Source organism: Sitophilus oryzae, unplaced genomic scaffold (genome assembly GCF_002938485.1).
Source record: "Sitophilus oryzae breed Bouriz unplaced genomic scaffold, Soryzae_2.0 scaffold_2024_pilon_pilon, whole genome shotgun sequence".
NCBI classification, from domain to species: Eukaryota; Metazoa; Arthropoda; class Insecta; order Coleoptera; family Curculionidae; genus Sitophilus; species Sitophilus oryzae.
The window spans coordinates 395582-419219 of NW_022146752.1; the positions used below are offsets into that span (position 1 = coordinate 395582).

The 23638-nt window shown below is 34.5% G+C and overlaps 2 protein-coding genes across 2 annotated transcripts; both read right to left on the reverse strand.

The window, feature by feature from the left end:
• Nucleotides 1-6845: 6845 nt before the first annotated feature.
• LOC115884176 lies at nucleotides 6846-11015 on the reverse strand. Its single transcript, XM_030902675.1, has 3 exons — nucleotides 11012-11015; nucleotides 8540-8625; nucleotides 6846-7639 (listed from the first exon to the last, which is right to left on the reverse strand). Exons 1-3 carry the CDS (start codon nucleotides 11013-11015, stop codon nucleotides 7424-7426), a joined length of 306 nt encoding a protein of 101 aa, XP_030758535.1. The 3' UTR covers nucleotides 6846-7423.
• A 2630-nt stretch (nucleotides 11016-13645) lies between these two features.
• Nucleotides 13646-14810, reverse strand: LOC115884178. The gene is made up of 2 exons (XM_030902676.1): nucleotides 14246-14810; nucleotides 13646-13950 (listed from the first exon to the last, which is right to left on the reverse strand). Exons 1-2 carry the CDS (start codon nucleotides 14808-14810, stop codon nucleotides 13646-13648), a joined length of 870 nt encoding a protein of 289 aa, XP_030758536.1.
• Nucleotides 14811-23638: the final 8828 nt, after the last annotated feature.

A 23638-nucleotide genomic window follows, 5' to 3' on the forward strand; every position in this document is an offset into this window, starting at 1 on the left:
TTAGGGCTTCCTCTGCCTTCTCCACTACTGCTTCAGCCTTTGCCACCGCTGCTGCACCATCCTCTTGATTTTTTCTATAGGCCTTTATCCATATCTGGATGTGTTGCGCCAAATCAAGCTTCTCCACAGGTGATGGTGCGACACGATGTGATGACAATGTAGCAATTGTTGCTGATGATGATGATGGAGATACTGATTTCTTTCTTCTCTTCTTCTCCGTATTAGTTTCATCCATCATCAACATTCGCTTTAAATTTGGTAGAGCTGAGCCGGGCGAATGCTGTTCCTTCGATATTCTTGATTCTTCTTTTTCTTGATATTTCCTGTTGTCGCCACTCTCGTTTTGTATGAGATCTTCAAAATCTAATATCACTGTGTAGTTCGGATCTTCGCAGACCGGAAGGGAATTTAAGATTTCCTCACCATTTAGAGAAGACATTTTTTTAACTCTTCGGCAATATCTGAAGACTATGCAATAACGTATGAGGAAATCTATCTTATAGCCGATCTCCCCACTGTTACATCCTCTGCGCATACTATGCAGTATTATAGAATAACTAGGAATTTTTAAACCCTATGGCAACATCGCATTCTTCCTTCGTCTAGTTCTTACCCTGATCCCACTAGTGATCTATAGATCTCAATATATCTAATAATAACTAGTGATCTCAATATAAACTGAAACAATTATAAAACATATATTCTAAAATTAAGAAGAGATCTGAATATCTGTATTTCTCATTTTTTTTTGTTATTGATATATTTTCTATTATAAATTAACTGTATTTCAGGATACTAAAAATCAACCGTCTTAAACTAAAATTGTTCTAAATTAATATACACTGAAAAAAGTGTATTATTTGTATTTACTTTTGTTGGTTTTTATTCTTTTTATTTATAATTCTTATTGTGGTTCTAAAAAGAATAGATTTTATTATATCTAGTGGATCGACGATTATTTATGGGGTAGTTGAGTCTGCTTCTCCATCGTCATCGTCATCCTCAACGATTTCTGGAACCCACTAACTTGAGGAATCAGGTAAAGTGTCCTCCTCCGCATCGGTTTCTTGAATGTATTCTTCCAAGTCAATCTCGATGCGTTGACCTTCCTCAAAAAATTCGGTTTCTTCCGAGGAATTGGAGTCGGGTGACGCTGGGCGCCCCACTCTTTCAGTTTCCAGACTGAATACAAACGAAGACGAATCTGACATGATAGTTACTGGTCCCAAGAATGTGAGCTTTGAGCTATTTATTTCCCGAACAGTGTTGCCGTTTCACAAATATTTTCCTAAAAATACTTAACAAACATGCGCATAATAATTTAGTTATATTAATAAATTTAGTTATATTTATACAGCTTTTTTTACTACTAAAAATTACACTTATACATAAAAAAATATTAATTTTCAATAAACATTGCCGCTAAAGCGTCCTTTTGAGATTTTTGTATGCTCATTTTTTTTGAGTATCAAGCTCCAATTTGGCTCGCTTTAGGGCTTCCTCTGCCTTCTCCACTACTGCTTCAGCCTTTGCCACCGCTGCTGCACCATCCTCTTGATTTTTTCTATAGGCCTTTATCCATATCTGGATGTGTTGCGCCAAATCAAGCTTCTCCACAGGTGATGGTGCGACACGATGTGATGACAATGTAGCAATTGTTGCTGATGATGATGATGGAGATACTGATTTCTTTCTTCTCTTCTTCTCCGTATTAGTTTCATCCATCATCAACATTCGCTTTAAATTTGGTAGAGCTGAGCCGGGCGAGTGCTGTTCTTTCGATATAGTTGACTCTTTTTCTTGGTTATTCATGCTGTCTTCACTCTCGTTTTGAACGAGATCTTCAAAATTTAATATTACTGTGTAGTTCGGCTCTTCACAGTCCGGAAGGGAATTTAATATTTCCTCGCCGTTTAGAGAAGCCATTTTTTTAACTCTTCGGCAATATCTGAAGACTAATGCAATAACGTATGAGGAACTCTATCTTATAGCCGATCTCCCCACTGTTACACCCTCTGCGCATACTATGCAGTACTATAGAATAACTAGGAATTTTTAAAACCTATGGCAACATCGCATTCTTCCTTCGTCTAGTTCTTACACTGAACCCACTAGTGATCTATAGATCTCAATATATATAATAATAACTAGTGATCTCAATATATACTGAAACAATTATAAAACATATATTCTAAAATAAAGAAGATATCTGAATATCTCTATTTCTCATTTTTTTTGTTATTGAGATATTTTCTATTATAAATTAACTGTATTTCAGGATACTAAAAATCAACCGTCTTAAACTAAAATTGTTCTAAATTAATATACACTGAAAAAAGTGTATTATTTGTATTTACTTTTGTTGGTTTTTATTCTTTTTATTTATAATTCTTATTGTGGTTCTAAAAAGAATAGATTTTATTATATCTAGTGGATCGACGATTATTTATGGGGTAGTTGAGTCTGCTTCTCCATCGTCATCGTCATCCTCAACGATTTCTGGAACCCACTAACTTGAGGAATCAGGTAAAGTGTCCTCCTCCGCATCGGTTTCTTGAATGTATTCTTCCAAGTCAATCTCGATGCGTTGACCTTCCTCAAAAAATTCGGTTTCTTCCGAGGAATTGGAGTCGGGTGACGCTGGGCGCCCCACTCTTTCAGTTTCCAGACTGAATACAAACGAAGACGAATCTGACATGATAGTTACTGGTCCCAAGAATGTGAGCTTTGAGCTATTTATTTCCCGAACAGTGTTGCCGTTTCACAAATATTTTCCTAAAAATACTTAACAAACATGCGCATAATAATTTAGTTATATTAATAAATTTAGTTATATTTATACAGCTTTTATTTTACTACTAAAATTACACTTATACATAAAAAAATATTAATTTTCAATAAACATTGCCGCTAAAGCGTCCTTTTGAGATTTTTGTATGCTCATTTTTTTTGAGCATCAAGCTCCAATTTGGCTCGCTTTAGGGCTTCCTCTGCCTTCTCCACTACTGCTTCAGCCTTTGCCACCGCTGCTGCACCATCCTCTTGATTTTTTCTATAGGCCTTTATCCATATCTGGATGTGTTGCGCCAAATCAAGCTTCTCCACAGGTGATGGTGCGACACGATGTGATGACAATGTAGCAATTGTTGCTGATGATGATGATGGAGATACTGATTTCTTTCTTCTCTTCTTCTCCGTATTAGTTTCATCCATCATCAACATTCGCTTTAAATTTGGTAGAGCTGAGCCGGGCGAATGCTGTTCTTTCGATATAGTTGATTCTTTTTCTTGGTTATTCATGCTGTCTTCACTCTCGTTCTGAACGAGATCTTCAAAATCTAATATTACTGAGTAGTTCGGCTCTTCACAGTCCGGAAGGAAATTTAATATTTCCTCGCCGTTTAGAGAAGACATTTTTTAGTATTGAAAATACTTCTGGCCGCGTTTATATGGGACCCATCTTTGAAAAAACGACATGCTCGATATCACACAAGTTCAATAACCTGCCTAATCAACTTGTCAACACGTAAGTCGATAGTTTAGCCTGCGTTGATCATCGAAGGACGTTTGAGGGCCGAAATGAGGTCTTATTAATTTATCAGTGTGTGTGTGTGTGTGTGTCTGGGCCGGCGGATAAAGAAAGCCCATATTATTATAAAAAAGAATATGCGTCAAGGCATATGGGTTGTTAGGTACAGTTTGGCTATTTTAATCTAACTCTTTCCGTATGAGAAGCAAGAGGCAAATTATACGTGAAAGCGTGGAATCACATAAATAATAAATTTAGACCAATGTAATATTTTTTCTTGGCGCGTAGAATATGTAAATGTATTAAAGGGAATAATTAATTAAATCATTAAGTTCCAAAACATAATAACTCGGATCTCATCGGATCTGCTGATACATTTTGCTAAAATTTAGGCTATTAGGACCTATATTTTTTATGATTATTATTTTTTTAATTAACAACTTAGGCCAAAGAAAAAGCTTGCAGGGTTTCCACCGCCAACAGGCGTAACAACACACGAATCCAAGGCGTTGCCAAATATTTATTGGGATAAGATTTTATCCTTTGAATATTGTTGTAAATAATAATTGTCATTTAATTAGTGCTAACTTATCAAAGTTCACAACATGGCGAAATTTCAACAAAATCGGCCAACGGATATTAATAAAAAAGGTCTATTAGAAAACACCTTGACCCCTGTATCTTTAAAATTATACATTTCCGGACACATGTTTATATGAACTTTTTACCTGAAAACACTCAAAGAATCACCTCCTGAAGTTCGGCCAGATACTTAATTATCACCCTGTATTTAAAAATGGCTAGCTAGTAATTTAGTAAGCTATGTTTATTTTAATGGGAAAAAATACATCTCATAAAAAATAAACAAACTCATAATACAAATACTATACATTAATTAATTCATTTTAAATGTATCTAAATAGGCATTGTAATAATTGAAAAATGGTCAGGAGCACTTAAAATCACTTCATAGAATATACCAAATATGCAAAAAAAATCCAATAAAAAAACCACAAATGGCACATTAAAATCTGCATTATCTGAAATCAAACTATACCTAAACGGCTAATAAAATAATACTGATAAGACTAAATAAAAGTGACAAGACGCCGACATCGATAACGGGATGAGCAGTTTTAAATAATTATTATATTATTCCGAGTTATTATTACATACGTGTTCTACAATTATTGTAATACAGTAGCATTCCTTCAAATAAATTTTAATTTAAGTATTGTTAATATAGTCATATTAATTATTATAGCCCGTATGATTTCTAAAATAAAAAAATCAAGCGTGTTTTTATCAGAATTATTAAATGATTAAAAATAAGTAGAAATAGTTAATATTTATTAACTTCGTAAGTGTTATATTTTAATATAATTAGGGACTATGTTAAGTTTAAATTATGGTAAACTTGTATGAGTTTCAATCATTTATATTTAAAATGTTAGGAAAGACAATATAGATTTTAGGCAAGAGGGAAATCAATATGGGGGGGAAGGACTGCGTAACTAGTAATTAAAACTTAACAATTCTTTTTTACTTGATATTTTTCTGGTCGTTCACGTTGCACTTTAACTCTTCGTTGTGTCACACACAATCTAAATTTCGGATATGATGCAGAACTGATAAATTGGATTAAATATATTAATTGCAAGGTACGCAAAGAAATATTTTTGTTAACTTTGCAAATACTTAAGGCATGCAATAATTTTAAAAACTTTTGACGTCAGATTACTTCATAATTCTTGGAAGTCTTGAATGATAAAGATTTGAATTATTATGGGTCTGTTTTGTTTAAGAAGCTAACAAATAATTTCAAAAACTCAACTATCAAAATATATTGGTAGCAAATTTTTAAAAGTATGCCTAGTTATAATGTTCTATATTAATTTGACATACTGAATGTAAACTAGGTATAGCTGTTGCAATCGATAATATATGTTGCTGCTTATTTTCAGCACAACAAAATCCGTTATGATGAAACGAAAAAAAAAATACCGCTACTCATATTATGGGCACCTATGTATTTTTAATTTCATAATGATGTTTAAAAATACATAGGTACATACTATGAGTAGTGGTTGTGACGGTTTTTTATTAGGCATGATGAAAAGAAGCTGCAAACTAAATTATCGTTGGAGCCAACTATATTTTAATTTATTTTTATCCACAGTAACTATAGGGGTTCAAAATATGCCTATACTATACTATATATTATACAACTCCATTCGAGTATAGATTAACATTTACATTCCAAGTATCTTCTTGGTCTACCGGCGCGGCACCCCGTTCACCCTTATTCCCTCATTTCTATAAAAAAATATTATGATTTATAACTTTTAATTTTTATTGTGAAAATTGGTGAAAAGTATTTTTTTTGTACGGCGAATATAAATTTATTGGCCATCCATAAATTTAAATTTACACCTAAGTTCGAATATTGATTAAACCTAGGAATACCCAGGTAATACCCCGAAATATGCAAAAGAAGAAGTGAGTTTAGGTTAGATTAGAATTAGATTTTAGTTGGTTTTGCATTAATAAAAAATATAGACCTAATCTAAACTTAAGCTAAACTGACCCCCTTTTTGCATATTTTGGGCTCCTACGTGGGTATAGGAGCCCGTCGTAGTGTCGTGACCGTGATCGTGACCAATCACGAATCCGCACACGTTCATATCCATCATTAATATTTTCCTCACTAAATTCTTCACTTTTACACAAAACCATCACGATAAAAATCAAATATCAAAATTATTTAACGTTGCGAACGTTAAACTTGTTCACTATACGTATCTGGAATATATTTGTGAATAGCGATCAATGATACGTTTACGTTAAGCCGGGTCCAGACTATGTAACAAAACATGTTGAATATCAAGTTATACAACAAATTTGTTGTACAACTTTGTTTTATAACTTGTTATAAAATAGCAGAGACATCCACACTATGTAACAAAACAGAACTAAACAAAATAAGTGTAATTGCTCGAAGTAGTAGCAGCTGTAGTATTTAAAATGACCTCAAACGTAGAGGATGTAATTTTGGCAGCAGCAGCTTGCGTGATTTTATGTAGGCGACGAGTAAAGTCTAAACGAAGATTTTGGGTACGGCCATCGTTAAGAACTCGAGGAACATATAGTGGAACAACTCTTTTAAAGGATCTAGCAATGGATGACATACACCCATTAACAGGAGAAATTAAATGTGATGGTAGTTTCAAAATTTCCTAAGGATGACCAGTTCTGATTTCGAATACCTTATAAATCAAATTGGCCATAAAATAGGAAAAAAAACACAACATTTCGAGATGCAATACCAGTAAAAGAAAGATTGGCAGTTACATTGAGATTCTTAGCAAGTGGAGATTCCTACCAAAGTTTAAGCTATTTATTCAAATTTTCTAAGCAAAGTATTTCGAATATTGTGCCAGAAGTGTGCGACGCTCTCATCGACTGTTTAAGCGACAAAATAAAAGTAAGTACATAGACTTTTTCTAAACCTCTTTATTCATTCATTTGCAATTAGAAAAAATCAGGACATTTATAAATTCAGAAGCATTTGTGTAAAGGTTAATTCATTCTCACTTATGTCTTCTGCGCCTGCGTATGATTGAGTGTCAGTGTCTGTTTGAATTGGTGAAGTAGTGGATATATTTGTAGCGGACGGCATGGTAGACGACCCAGGTCTATTGTATGATTGAGTGTCAGTGTCTGTTGTAGTTGGTGAAAGTGGAGTAGATGCAGGTGTATCAGATGCCGGAGTAGTGGATGGCTCAGGTGTATTTGAAGATATCTCTGCTATCTCCGCTCGGTAGAGAGCATTATTTATTTCATATTTCGCGACGGCTAGAACCGACTTGCTTTTTAGATTCCGCAAGATCCCGGCTACATATTCACCATACACATCGAAGTCATCTCGTTTTTCACGTTACTTGATAGTTGTTTCATTATCGCGTAAGCTTCTTCAGATTTCGCATCTAACACTCTTCTCTTGGTACCTTTTGTGGTAGGAACACGTGCAACGGTTTTTATTACAGGTTTTTCTTGACATTTTTCGATATCACTTTGCACTTCTGGATGTGACTCTAGTTGCCCTTCTTCCTGCAAGACAAAAAATAAAACTATAAAGCATTTTTTTAGGTGCCTAAATATCAAGAAGAATGGCTACAGATTGTAGACGATTTTAACCAGAAGTGGAATTACCCTCACTGTTGTGGTAGTATAGATGGAAAACACATATGTTTACAAGCTCCAATGAACAGTGGAAGCGACTATTTCAATTACAAGGGATTTTTCAGCATAGTGCTTTTAGCTATAGTTGACGCTAACTATTGCTTTACCTATGTAAATGTGGGTTGCCAAGGACGTTTGTCTGATGGCGGAGTATATGCTAACACAACATTTAAACATCTGCTTGAAACGTCTTCCTTGAATCTCCCACCAATGAAAGTATTACCGGGAAGAACCTCACCTTCACCGTTCGTATTTCTAGGTGATGAGGTATTTGCTTTGCAACCGCATATTATGACACCCTTCCCAGGCACTCAACAGAAAGGTTCACAGGGGCGAATTTACAATTACAGACATAGTAGAGCTAGGCGTGTAGTCGAAAATTCATTTGGAATTTTATCTGCCGTATTCAGGGTGTTACGAAAACCAATGCTTCTTGAGCCCGAAAGAGCAGAAAAAATAGTTTTAGGATGCTGTTATCTCCACAATTTTCTTAGGAAAGGTCAATCATCTTCATCCTACTGTCCACCAGGTATTTTTGATTCAGAGGACACGTTTACCGGGGAACTAATACCCGGTACATGGAGAGTCGAAGGTCAGCCAAATGGTACGTTGCTGAGACTCAAACGGATTCCTAGAAAACCCAGTGTGCTAGGCAAGGAAATACGAGAAGAGTTTTCTATGTTCTTTACCAGTGAGGAGGGAAAAGTGCCGTGGCAGAATAATTACTGACTTCAAATTGGTTATTAATTAAAAATGTAGGGTACTTACCTCTGCTGTTTTGTTGTCACTAGTATCTTGTGTATCTTGTTCGGGAGATAGACCACCATCAGTAGAATGCCGTGGCTCATTTTTGTCTTTTAAAATAAAAGCATTTTAAAAAATCCATTTTGTTTTATACGGAGCATCAGCTCCATCACCACTCCTCCCTTTTTTCAACTCCCGCTGGAACTGCCCCATAAGCATACGCATTTTTTTTCAACTTCACTTGCATTTGTTTTCAATTCTGCACCTAGTTCAGTCCATGCGTCGTGTTTTTATTCCTGTTTTTAAAATCCATGAAGGTAGGATCCCATAATACTCGATGCTCACGAAATAACTCAATTAAATGAGTGGTAAGTTCTTTCGACCATTCCATTGCGTAAAAATTAACAAAATTACTGTGTGCACCGCGAGAGTTCTGGCAATACTAAATTCAAACGCCGCTCGTCCTACAGTACCTAAATGTTTAATAACACAAGTGTGGACAAGTCGCGGCGTGTTATAAAAACAAAGTTTTATAACTTTCTTTGATCTTTACCGACACCTAATGGATAACATAATTTTTGTTATATAACAAGAAAACTGTTGTATAACATTGTGTTTTATAACTTTTTTACTTGAATTTCTCTAACAAGTTATAAAACTTTGTTATTTAACATGTTTTGTTACATAGTCTGGACCCGGCTTTAGACTGCCGGAGTGCTGACGTCACGAATGTCAAATTGCTTTCCAACGAACAAGGTTTAGTTCTTTTATATTTCTATTGAGCTCTCCCAAATGACGCCACAAGTTAATATAAAATGTGAAAAAACAGGTGATTGTCGACAACCGCCGACTTGTTTCTGGTATTTTCAATACGCCTATGATGGTTGCGCATGTTGCAAAATCTGTGAATTTTTTAACTCTTCGGCAATATCTGAAGACTAATGCAATAACGTATGAGGAACTCTATCTTATAGCCGATCTCCCCACTGTTACACCTTCTGCGCATACTATGCAGTACTATAGAATATCTAGGAATTTTTAAAACCTATGGCAACATCGCATTCTTCCTTCGTCTAGTTCTTACCCTGAACCCACTAGTGATCTATAGATCTCAATATATATAATAATAACTAGTGATCTCAATATATACTGAAACAATTATAAAACATATATTCTAAAATAAAGAATATATCTGAATATCTCTATTTCTCATTTTTTTTTGTTATTGAGAAAAAATTAACTGTATTTCAGGATACTAAAAATCAACCGTCTTAAACTAAAATTGTTCTAAATTAATATACACTGAAAAAAGTGTATTATTTGTATTTACTTTTGTTGGTTTTTATTCTTTTTATTTATAATTCTTATTGTGGTTCTAAAAAGAATAGATTTTATTATATCTAGTGGATCGACGATTATTTATGGGGTAGTTGAGTCTGCATCTCCATCGTCATCGTCATCCTCAACGATTTCTGGAACCCACATCCAAGAGCTGTCAGCTGGTCCAGCTAATTCGACCGGTGGTTGTCATGGAGTCCACTAATTTGAGGAATCAGGTAAAGTGTCCCCCTCCGCATCGGTTTCTTGATTGTATTCTTCCAAGTCAATCTCGATGCGTTGACCTTCCTCAAAAAATTCGGTTTCTTCCGAGGAATCGGAGTCGGGTGACGCTGGGCGCCCCACTCTTTCAGTTTCCAGACTGAATACAAACGAAGACGAATCTGACATAATAGTTACTGGTCCCAAGAATGTGAGCTTTGAGCTATTTATTTCCCGGACAGTGTTGCCGTTTCACAAATATTTTCCTAAAAATACTTAACAAACATGCGCATAATAATTTAGTTATATTAATAAATTTAGTTATATTTATACAGCTTTTTTTACTAATAAAAAAGAAGTTTTACGATCAAGTAGGCTTTAAACCCCGGACTAAAGAATTACTTATCATATACAGAGTGTATCCATAACCATAAAACTGTATACCAAACCATAAAACTTTTGATTAAACACTTATTTATATATATATATATATATATACATATTCCTGAATAAAAAAAATGACAGTGTATTAAGCATTAAATGTAAATACTTTCTTTATTTATTTCTTTCTCTAATAATATCAATCAGTTTACAAAGGGGTGGAATATTGCCCGCGGTCGTACCAACTCTACCTTGAAAATCGTGTCATTGTCGGTCAAAAAAAAGGTTCGGTTCGTCATTGACCCATTTTTACAAGAGATAAGAACCACCCGTTGGCCAGGTGTTTTAGTTTCAAAAGAATATTTACCTTTGCGAAGAGAATGTGATAAATGGATAAGATGGTGCTTAAGCTACTGAATTTTCAAAACTTACTTCGACGTCAATCAGTTTTCAATTAAGTTTTAAATCAAAGGACCACCCGTTGGGCAGGTGTTTTCAGGTTTCGACGTTCACAGAAATATTTACCTTTGCGAGGGTGGATTGTCAGCCAAAAAAAAAAAAGGTTCGGTTCGTTACCCATTTTGCAACAGAGAATGTTTTCAGGTGTGCCAGATGTTTCAGTTTCAAAAGAATATTTACCTTGGCTTGGATAATGTGAGAAGTTGGTACTAAAAGGATACTTAAGCTACTGATTTTTAAAAATTTGGTTCAACGTCAATCAATTTTACAATACGTAAGGACCACCAGTCGAGCAGGTGTTTTCATGTTTAGACGTTCCAAGAAATTTTACCTACGCTACTTATACGTCTTATACGGTGCTAATAGTTTTGATTTTTGCCTTTCTGTCCTTGGTTCAATCCCCGATAAGGGTGGTTTTTCAAGATTTACTTTTTTTATTATTAGGCTTTCTTCTACAAAGGTAACTTCCAAAGTATTTTTTTTTATCTATAGAAATATAATATATAAAAAGAAAAAAATATATATATATATATATATATATATATATATATATATATATAATATATATATATATATACAGTGTGTCCGTAAAGTAACGGATAAATTCATTTAAAATTCAACCGTTTTTTTTTGAAAAACGCTCGGACACGTCAACTTAATTTTTAGAGGCGCTACTTTTAAACTAATTTGCTGTTATACAGGGTGGCCCAAAAAAAAGATATCACGTGACACTTCAATTTTTTAAATGGAATGCCCCGTATATTTTAATGAATATCGATAGAGCTCATCGAGACGAATTCAACGATATAGGGGTTAATAGGTCTATCTTGAACCGTTTGTTTACAAAAAATAAAAAACTTTACAGCTGTTGCAACGCTCAGCAATTATGATTTATTTTAATGACAGTGCTAAGAAATGGTGATAAGGTAATAACTTATTATTTAATAAAGTGTTCGAATTGAAATCCCTCTTGAGCTTGACAGAAACCTAAGCGGTTAATGAATTCCTCTTGAACCCTGCTTATAGTTTCTCGAGAAATGTTATCGCATTCTCTTCGAATCCTGTTTTTTAGTTCTTCGAGATTATCAGGTTTAGTTTTGAATACGACGTTCTTCAGGTGACCCCAGAGGAAAAAATCAAGGGGTGTGAGGTCAGGTGACCTTGGCGGCCATTCGATACTTCCTCGCCTTCCAATCCACTTCCCTGGAAAAACTTGATCTAGGAAACGTCTCACATAAACTGCATAATGTGGCGGTGCGCCATCTTGTTGATACCACAAATTTTCGTGTGACATTTCAGGATTATTTCTATTTGGAAATAATCCCCTTAGTGTAGGTATAAGATAAGTCTGCAGAAATTGAAGATACCTGATCCCAGTTAGAGTGTCGTCAAAAAAATAAGGCCCAATAATACGATTCTCTACAATGCCCGCCCAAACGTTGATTTTCTGAGGATATTGGGTGTGGCTTTCTCTCATCCACCTAGGGTTTTCGTTGGACCAATATCGTACGTTTTGGCGATTGACTTCTCCGTTTAAAGTAAATGTAGATTCATCTGAGAAGATTATACGTTTTACGAATAATGGATCATTATTGCACCTATCCATCAATATTTGGCAAAACTGCATTCTACGATCTGGATCATCTTCGGATAACTCCTGTACTAACTTCATTTTGTATGGGTGCCACCTCTCCAGTCTTAGCAAGCTGTGAACACAGCTTTTCGAAACATTATATTCTCGACCAACCTGACGGACACTATTATGTGGATTTTCTTCGAAAGATAAAAAAATGTTCGTTTTGGCTTCCTCACTGACAGAAGGACGTCCGCTTTTTGACAAATTATCAACAGAACCGGTTTCTCGGAATTTATTTTCTATTCTACTTACTGTTGATTGAGATATGTTCATTTCAGGATATTTATTATTGAACAAAACGCATACTTCTTTCTGTGTGCGTACTCGGTCCCCATATCCAATCATCATTAAAACTTCAATTCTTTGTGTAAGTGATAACGGCATTGTACTTCAAGGCAAAGGAATGTTTAATTGATAACAAAATGCTCTGACACTCAAGTGACAAGGCTAACAATAAGACTGGTGTTTACTTAGCGTGTGCCTACCTGCAGTTAGTCAAAAAAAAATATTAAGATGTTTTTTGATAGTGTAAAGTTTTTTATTTTTTGTAAACAAACGGTTCAAGATAGACCTATTAACCCCTATATCGTTGAATTCGTCTCGATGAGCTCTATCGATATTTATCAAAATATACGGGGCATTCCATTTAAAAAATTGAAGTGTCACGTGATATCTTTTTTTGGGCCACCCTGTATAACAGCAAATTAGTTTAAAAGTAGCGCCACTAAAAATTAAGATTGACGTGTCCGAGCGTTTTTCCAAAAAAAAACGGTTGAATTTTAAATGAATTTATCCGTTACTTTACGGACACACTGTATATAGAATATAACTCATAAAAATAAATTAAATTAATATATATGGGGTTCTAAGATTTTTTTTATTTATAATAAGGTTGTAATAGTTTAGGCTTTCGCGGCCATCGTTTGAAGAAATTTGGTTTTTCGGGTTTTTAGGCCGTCGTCGGTTAGAATTGTTTCCTAACGTTTTGCTAGCACGAGTGGCTAGCATCATCAGAGATAGACCTATTGTGTGTTTGCTTCGATTGCTCACACTAGACTGATGCCTCCGCATCGGCGTAGCGCGTATTTATGCTGCGGCGCAGGGGGCGCGGCTTGTTAAGGTGGTGGTTCTTCCGAAACTGGTCTACTTCTCTGTACTGCTACCTTGGTCCTAGATATAGCTGGATGCCGAATTCTGTTTAGGTAGAGAGTTTCTTCCTTCCTGTTGAAATTATTTGGATGTTTGTGAATTTCAACAGCTTCCCTGATCAGACGAGGATGATATCCAGATGTTGCGGCAATGACTTGGGTGTCTTTGAACTGGATTTTGTGGTCACCATCTCTTAGAGCATGTTCTGCTACGGCCGACTTGTCTGTTTGCCCTAACCCGCAGCTTCTCTTGTGTTCCGTAAGTCTCGTTCCTACTGAGCGTTTGGTAGTTCCAATATATACGCTACCGCAGGAACAAGGTAACGGTAGATCCCTGCAGAGGATAATGGTACCCTTTTACCTTTGGCTGGTCTCAAGCAGTCCTTTATTTTCCGGGTAGGTTTGTATATTGTTTTGATGTTATGTTTCCTGAGAACTTTTCCAATCCTATCGGTGACCTGGGAGACATATGGAAGGAATGCCTTATTAACGGTGTTATTCTGTTCATTGACGTCAAGTCTCCTCTGCCTAGGTGCTAGCGCCGCCTTTATTTCTTTCTCATTATACCCGTTAGCAAGAAAGGCTTTAAGTGACTTAGTTCCTCTTGTATGTGATCCTTAGCACAAATGCGTCTTGCTCTATTTGCTAATGTTCCGAAAATCCCCTGTTTTTGGCTTGGATGGTGATTTGACAGATTGTGCAAGTACCGGTCTCTATGAGTGGGTTTTCGATACACCGTGTGATCCAAATGGTCTCCATTTCTCTTGACAAGCACATCGAGAAAGGCCAGTTGGTTGTTTACTTCGGTTTCCATAGTAAATTTTATGCTCGGGCTTTGTGTATTAAGGTGATGAAGGAAGTCATCTAGGCTGTCTCGTCCATGTTTCCAAACAACAAATGTATCGTCCACATAACGAAACCATACTGCGGGCTTCAGAACTGATGACTCTAGCGCTTTTTCTTCAAATCTTTCCATAAAGAAATTAGCAATTATTGGGCTGATTGGGCTGCCCATTGTGACACCCTCTGTTTGTTCGTAATAGTTGCTGTTCCATGAGAAATAGCTACCAGTCAGGCACACTCGGAAAAGCTCCGCGATGTCAGGTGGAAATGATTCCTTAATTAGATCCATTGACTCGCCTAAAAACCCGAAAAACCGAATTTCTATAATAAGGTTTTTCTAAGATTATTTTATTTTATAATTTTTACTACATACAAGAAAAAAAAGTAATTTTCTTTTATTTTATCTATAGAATATATATCTCATAAAAATAAATTAAACTAATATATATGGGGTTCTAAGTTTTTTTTATTTATAATAAAATTGTTCTAAGATTATTTTATTTTATAATTTTTAACTGTATACAAGAAAAAAGTAATTTTCTTTTATGTTATCTTTAGAATATATCTCATAAAAATAAATTAAACTAATATATATGGGCTTCTAAGATTTTTTTATTTATAATAAGATTGTTCTAAGATTCTTTTATAGTTTTTAACTATATACAAGAAAAAAGTAATTTTCTTTTATTTTATCTATAGAATATATCTCATAAATATAAATTAAACTAATATATATGGGGTTCTAAGATTTTTTTATTTATAATAAGATTGTTCTCAGATTATTTTATTTTATAATTTTTAACTATATACAAGAAAAAAATGTAAAATTTTTAATTTATAAATTTATTAACTATACAAAATGCTATTACACTATTAAAATACTATTATACAAAACTATACATATTACTATATACAAAAAAAATATATATTATTGCAAACAAAAAAAATTATACTAAAAATTACACTTATACATAAAAAAATATTAATTTTCAATAAACATTGCCGCTTTTGAGATTTTGGATGCTCATTTTTTTTGAGCATCAAGCTCCAATTTGGCTCGCTTTTTTTTTCCTCTGCCTTCTCCACTACCGCTTCAGCCTTTGCCACCGCTGCTGCACCATCCTCTTGATTTTTTCTATAGGCCTTCATCAATATCTGGATGTGTTGCGCCAAACCAAGCTTCTCCACAGGTGATGGTGCGACACGATGTGATGACAAAGACCCCGACAATGTAGCAAATGTTGTTGATGATGATGGAGCTACTGTTTTCTTTCTTCTCTTCTACGTATTAGTTTCATCCATCGTCAACATTCGCTTTAAATTTGGTAGAGCTGAGCCGGGCGAATGCTGTTCCTTCGATATTCTTGATTCTTCTTCTTTTTCTTGATATTTCCTGTTGTCTCCACTCTCGTTTTGAATGAGATCTTCAAAATCTAATATCACTGTGTAGTTCGGATCTTCGCAGTCTGGAAGGGAATTTAAGATTTCCTCACCATTTAGAGAAGACATTTTTTTTACTCTTCAGCAATATCTGAAGACTAACGCAATAACGTATGAGGAACTCTATCTTATAGCCGATCTCCCCACTGTTACACCCTCTGCGCATACTATGCAGTATTATAGAATAACTAGGAATTTTTAAAACCTATGGCAACATCGCATTCTTCCTTCGTCTAGTTCTTACCCTGAACCCACTCTAGTGATCTATAGATCTCAATATAAACTGAAACAATTATAAAACATATAGTCTAAAATTAAGAAGAGATCTGAATATCTCTATTTCTCATTTTTTTTGTTATTGAGATATTTTCTATTATAAATTAACTGTATTTCAGGTTACTAAAAATCAACCGTCTTAAATTAAAATTGTTCTAAATTAATATACACTGAAAAAAGTGTATTATTTGTATTTACTTTTGTTGTAATGAAAAAAAAATCACAATAATTATTGTAAATAGCCTTTATTTTAAAACATTTGAAAAAAAAATACTATAATTATAACTTCCTATCTTAACCAATACACTAATTATTTTAAGAGACTTAAATTCCTCATTCTATGTTTAAAGTCCTCATTCTATGTTCACACTTTTTTAGACGCTCCTCCCTAATCTGAAGTTCCAGTTGTTGTAGTGCAAGTGTTTCTCGCGCTTCCACTACACTCAATTCAATTTGCTTGAATTCGTCCAAGAACTGTTTCTTTATTCGCACCTCTTGGGCGAACAGGTTTCGCTCTTCCTCACTCAAGTAGTCGTCGAAAGTCTGCTCTTCCTGCTGCTGCTGCTGCTGCTGCGGGTGTTGAACCGGTTGCGACTCTTGCTGCAATTGTTGAAGCAGCTCGTGGTGAGGTTGATGTTCTTGTTTTTCCTTATTACACTTAGTATTACGTTATTCACCACCACTTTTTCTCTTATAAGGTGTCTCCCCCTTCAGTATGTTCTTCAACTTTGATCCGGATGGTTTGTTTTTACCCCCTACTGGAGATGGATTAGGCTGAACCACCTGAATATTTGATATAATATTCACTTTCGGTTTTTTCTTCTCCTCTTCCACCACTTTCGCAAATATGCGATCAAACTCTTCACTCTCAAGTTGGAAATCGATATCATCACAACTTATATTTGCCATTATAATCTGCGTATTAAATAGGTTATGCTCGGACATCTATCGCTAGGAAAACTAATGAAATTTATACTGTTGAGCTACTTTTTATACACGAACACTCCACTACAAATTCTCCATATACCTGATGCATGCGGTTTGAATATTATTCTTCAATATGTTTCAAGGGTAAAGTTACGTTATACAGAGTGTATCTTAAATGTTCGGTTATATACTTTAACCTCTTAAAAATCCCTTAACATCAAGATATAAAGGGCGCGTTCAGGGACGGTTAGCGGCTGCCTAAGCGGTCTCTTTTTACACACAAAATTATTCTCAGATTATTTTATTTTATAATTTTTAACTATATACAAGAAAAAAAATTAAAATTTTTAATTTATAAATTTATTAACTATACAAAATACTATTACACTATTACAATACTATTATACAAAACTATACATATTACTATATACAAAAACATATATATTATTGCAGCAAAATAAAACACTAAATCACCACAATACACCAAAACACTTTTACTTTTACACTGGACGCGCGTTTCGCTAACCATGTTAGCATCATCAGTAGATGATTATCAACTCAAAAACAAAAAAAAAACAAAAAAATTTTGAGTTTATAATCATCTGCTGATGATGCTAACATGGTTAGCGAAACGCGCGTCTAGTGTAAAAGTAAAAGTGTTTTGGTGTATTGTGGTGATATAGTGTTTTATTTTGCTGTGTAACACCAAAGGTTCCAACCCTCAAACTGTAATATATTATTGCAAACAAAAAAATATACTAAAAATTACACTTATACATAAAAAAATATTAATTTTCAATAAACATTGCCGCTAAAGCGTCCTTTTGAGATTTTTGGATGCTCATTTTTTTTTAGCATCAAGCTACAATTTGGCTCGCTTTAGGGCTTCCTCTGCCTTCTCCACTACCGCTTCAGCCTTTACCACCGCTGCTGCACCATCCTCTTGATTTTTTCTATAGGCCTTCATCCATATCTGGATGTGTTGCGCCAAATCAAGCTTCTCCACAGGTGATGGTGACAGGTGATGGTGACAGGTGATGGTTGAGACATACTATATCCATATAAATTTGTTGCGTCTAAATGCATAATAAACGATGAAGGTTCTGAAAGATTATAATTTGGAAGAAACTTATTATTTGCTATATGTTTTCTTTCCGAACACTGACTTACGCCACCACGAATACCGTTTTTAAAAAAGTGAATCATCAATATCCGTCAGCAATTCTAACTCTACCTTGGTCATGCGCAACATCGAATCAAATGATAAGCTCCGCAAACTATAGTATTGAAGTGGATCCAATTTATGTATTTTTAAACTTGTATCGCGAAAATTTTCGAAAACATCGCACAGAAGAAGGGTATCCGATTTTAAGTATAAATCCGAATAATCCCCTAGAGTTTTGCAATTGAATAAGCGCCAGACATCCTTTGCTCTTTGATAGTCCACATCGCTAATATTTTCATTATTTAAATCATCGTAAAATTCATTTTTAGTAGGAAGTGAACGGTTATTCATTTTCTTCAAACTATCCATAAATGTATACGGAAATACACCTTTTTGACGCATTAGGTCAAATTTTTCTTTCTCCGGAAAATGATTTTTTGTTTCCTTAAAGTTTTCAATTGATAAACTAAACTTTCAATTGATAAATAAAGACGAATATAGATAATTTTTTTAAACGATCTGGAGCACTTTTATTAGGATTGCAAGCTTTTTTGATTAATTTTACAGATCGATCTCTTTTTAGTGTCTCATTCTTTATTACAACGGCAATATTTCGCTTTCCTTTAGATATGTATGCCGCTTGTGTCGCAAGAGCAAGTTCTTCAGGTGAATGTTTTTCCAATAGTGGTTGAATTTTTCTGCGTTTCGCTCTTGACGATGACTCCAAAAAAGACTTGGGCGGACGTCCAATTTTTGGGATATGCAAAAGTCTACTCGATCCTGGGCTGTTTTCGGTACATTTACAGCTCTTCCAACGTTTCAAAAGATTGCATAAAAACATTTTTATATCCGACAAAATAACATCATCGTCATTATAGATCAATCCACGGTTAATGATTTCATCTTTTAAATAGCCTCTTAAACGGTATATATTTCCTTTTGATACCCCGTGCCTTAATAGGTTTTCGGAACACAGTAAGTTAAACAAGTCCATACGTGTCAGGCAAGGGGGAACATCTACAAAATATGAATTTAGCATAAAGAGACTAAATGAAACGATAAAACATACAAGAGGCTTCAGGAAAACAACTAAGCTAATAGCCTAAAGAAAAAAAATTATGTGATAAACGTAAAACTTTTTTAAATATGAACATTGATATTAAAAATAGTGACACCAACATCATGATAATTTCCGAAGTGTTTAAAAAAATAACAAACTTACTTTCATTAGCACATTCCATGTCAAAAATACTCTACTATAGTCTGGAAAGTCAATTATTGCACAACAATAAACATACTTCACATAATAAACAAACAAAATATGCTGCTATGACTGTCAAAATAACAACGTTAAGCTAAGCCGCCTTAGATCTTTGCAGTCAAGCAGATTATCAGGGTCAGTTCTAGCTTTTGCGCAGCTGGGGGGTTCTGGGTTTTCTCAATATTATCATTAGAAGTCGAAGAAAACATTTTCATTTTTTAAATTATGGTATTCTAAAAATGCTTGAACAAAAAAGTCCCAAGCTTGAGCTGTCAAATTTGACAGCTGTCAAAAAAATTTCAAAGTTGTCCGATTTTGATAAAAATCGATATATAGGATGGCCATAGGCTAAAATGAAAGAAAAAAAAATTGAGATGTCACATTTGACAGCTGTCAAAAAAATTTCAAAGTTGTCCGATTTTGATAAAAATCGATAGCAGTTTTATAACTGAGATGTATTCCTTACCAATATCATGGGCAGTTTTCCTAATGTTGCATTTCCAAGTATCTGGATTTCTCACCCGCTTTCGTTTCAGTGGTTTGCTGGGGTTCTTTCTGCTGAGGGCCGGTTCAACTTCGTTATCCGCACAAACATGTCCATCCGTATTGCTGTTAGGGCGGTCATCTGTGGACTCATCAACAGATTCGGAATCAGAGGAGTCATAGGAATCTGGTACGTATTCTTTATCGACGTCGAAATCATATCCATCGCATTCATGGAAAATTTCTGGGTAATTGTTTAAGACTCCCTGCAGCACTCTTATTTTGTTTAAGTCGTTTCCTAAATCGTGACAAAATGCTTACCTTAAAAAAACAAACGCTCCATTTTAATAATGAGATTACATACCTTAAATTGGCGAGAAATTGACGAAAAGTTGTTAAACAAATGTTTAAATAGTTAATGTATGCTTCAAAAATTATTTTAACTAACCTCACTTTTTTATTTTCAATTATTTAATCTTCTTATTTTGCTCAGTCTGAAATAACTAATTGAGAGATTTTTCACACATCACATACAGTGCACAATGCATATTGTTTGTATGTTTATTCACTTTTATTTCACTTATTCTCACAAGCGAGACGGCAAACGGAAAGTCCGGCTTTAGTATAACAAAATTGTATGTAGTATTTTCTGCAGTTTTAAGCCTACATCGCTGTTACAAAGTTGTATGGGTCACATACCACTTTGTTGTTTCCGCAATTCTCGACACAATTATGTATTTCTGGTTGCCTACATTTAGTGATTTGAGATAGAACTTTGTAAGTCTCTGGGATCATACTCCGGTGTAAATACAACAGTGTAACATTGAAAACTCAAAATCGGAAAAAATGTTACATACAAAAGTGTAACTCTAAAGTGACGACTGTCAAAAAAATTTCAAAGTTGTCTGATTTTGATAAAAATCGATATACACTGTGTCAATTTTAAAACTTCCCACCTTTAATATCTTTCTTGCAGTTAAAAATATGAAAAATCGGAAAGACACGTCAATTTTATTTATGAAGGGGGCACTTTAAATGAATATTTTTAGCCTTTTTCTTTCAACCCCCTAGGAGGGGTTGATGTCACCTTTACAATCTTAAATGGGAATGGGGGTCAAGTGGCACCTCGTTTTAAAGGGCGTTTAATTGTCTTTTCAGTGGTATCCTACTTTGTTGCTTTTAGTCCAGAGGTTACCGAATAATCGCGTGTCAAAGTTGCAGAAACAATTAAACATGCCTTCATTGAGATTTTAGTTTTCAGGCTAGTGTTTACACAAAAATTATTGCAATGGGTCTTCTTGTAGTACAAATGATTAGAAGATTAGGTGGCAACATGGACGTAGCCATTACTTTTTTCTAGGGGGGTCGAAATACTGAAAACATCATAAATATTAACGTTTCTTTTCTCAGATTCGTATGAGATGGCAACTTCCAGGGAGGCACGGGTGGCACCGTTTGAAGCTTTGTTGCGGGATTGGCAAAGTAACCTCAAAAAATTTACATCAAAAATAATCTAAAAAAATAGTACCTATTTAGTTAATTTGCGTTTATTCGATGTCTTATCACTGAAATTCCACAAAATGCTTTGCTATTCTATCAACAAATTCTAAAAATACGTTGTCTTAACAAAAAAAATGTTCAGCAAATTTAAAAGATAGCTAAAAAACTTAAAACAGGAATATGACTATTCTTAATTCGCTTTTGCTGGTTGGGCTGTTCAGTGATAAGTGAAATTAAGTGCATAAAGTGAAATAAGTGCATAAAGTGTGAGAATAGTTTATTCTCTTCAAGGAAGAACTCAAATTATTTTTATTTATGGAGAGGTTGGAAAGTGCGCACGAAGAACGGCATTGGTTTTCAACGAATGAAATCAATATCGTGAAGTAAGTCACAGATATGTGCTGGATTTGGTGGCAAAGTTCTCCGAAACTGGTTCGGTGAGTAATAGAAAAAGAAATAACCTACGAGTGATGAATGAAGGAGCTCAAACTGGTTTTGGGATTATTTGCTGCAGAGCCCACCAGCTCTTTGGGGACAGTAGCACAACAGACAGGAATATCACACGAGACTGTAATAAAACACTGAAAATGCATAAATTCCATCCATACAAAATGCAGGTACTTCAAGAACTCTATGACGATGATTTTGATAGAAGAATAGAGTTTTGTGAAATCATGATTCGTCAAATCAACGCCAACACTAACATTCTGCCGAATATCTGTTTTTCCGATGAATGTAGGAAATGTTAACAAACAAAATTGTCGATATTGGAGTGACGAAAACCCGCATATTTTTCGAGAAGGACATACACAATATCCCCAAAAAGTTAATGTTTGGGCTGGTATTCTTGGAAATGCCATTATTAAATAAATAAATAAATAAATTTTATTGCCATTAAAATACAATTTATGTACATTGGTTCGTCAGCTAGTTAAACATAGATTAGACATAAACAAAATCAAATAAACACATAAAAAATGTTACATTACAAAACATTACAAAATTTCAAAAACACGCCAAATCAGTATAGACATTTTTTATATGTAACTAGCGAATGATTTAAACTGGTCAATAGAGTAAAACCCATTCCCCAGCAGGTATACCTTTACTGCGGCAGCAAATTTGTTGCCTCTCAATGAGCGCAACTTTAAAGGTAAGGAGTTGTAGAGGCTGACGCAGTTATAATAAGGTGAATATTCAAAATAAGTTGTCTTATGTTGTGGAACCATAAGCATTTCACTGTCCCGTGTATTGTGCAACCTTGCAGTACAGAGTTTTTTAAATATGGCTCTATAATTATTCACGTAAAGTAGACATTTTAAAATATAAATCGAGGGAAAGGTTAAAATTTTTCTGCTAACAAAGATATCCCTGCAGCTCTCACGAACACCAATATTAAAAATAAGTCTAATAATTCGCTTTTGTATAATAAAGACTCGATTAAATTTAAAAGCCGCTTTTCCCCAGCATAGGATATTACCCGCCATGTGACTATACGCAAGTGAATAATATACCGATATGAGACCATGTATGTCGAGCGTGTGTCTTAAGCTTAATATAGCAAAATATGCTGAATTTAATTTAGCGCATACATGGTCTATTTGCGCATTAAACGACATTCGCGGATCAATAAACAAACCCAGAAATTTTGTTTTTGTTTGACAGTTCTATATCAAGTTCATTCTGGAATTGGTCCGGAATAATTTTCCTGTTAATAATTCCCATATAAACTGTTTTTTCTATATTTAATATAAGGTTATTATTTTTGCACCATAACGTCATTTTTTCACAAACATTTAATGTCGTTTGTGTAAGTTCTTCTACAGTGTCAGCTGCTACAACAATAGATGTATCATCTGCATACATTGTTAAATGACCAGATTGGATTTCATTGGATAAATCATTCACATACAGAACAAAGAGTAAGGGACCCAATACCGATCCCTGAGGCACTCCAAGCTCTAACTGTGTAGCTGTAGATTTTGTCCCTCCATATTTTATAATCATTTCTCTATCTGTTACGTATGACCTAATCCAATTCAGTATTGCTCCACGTATGCCCATA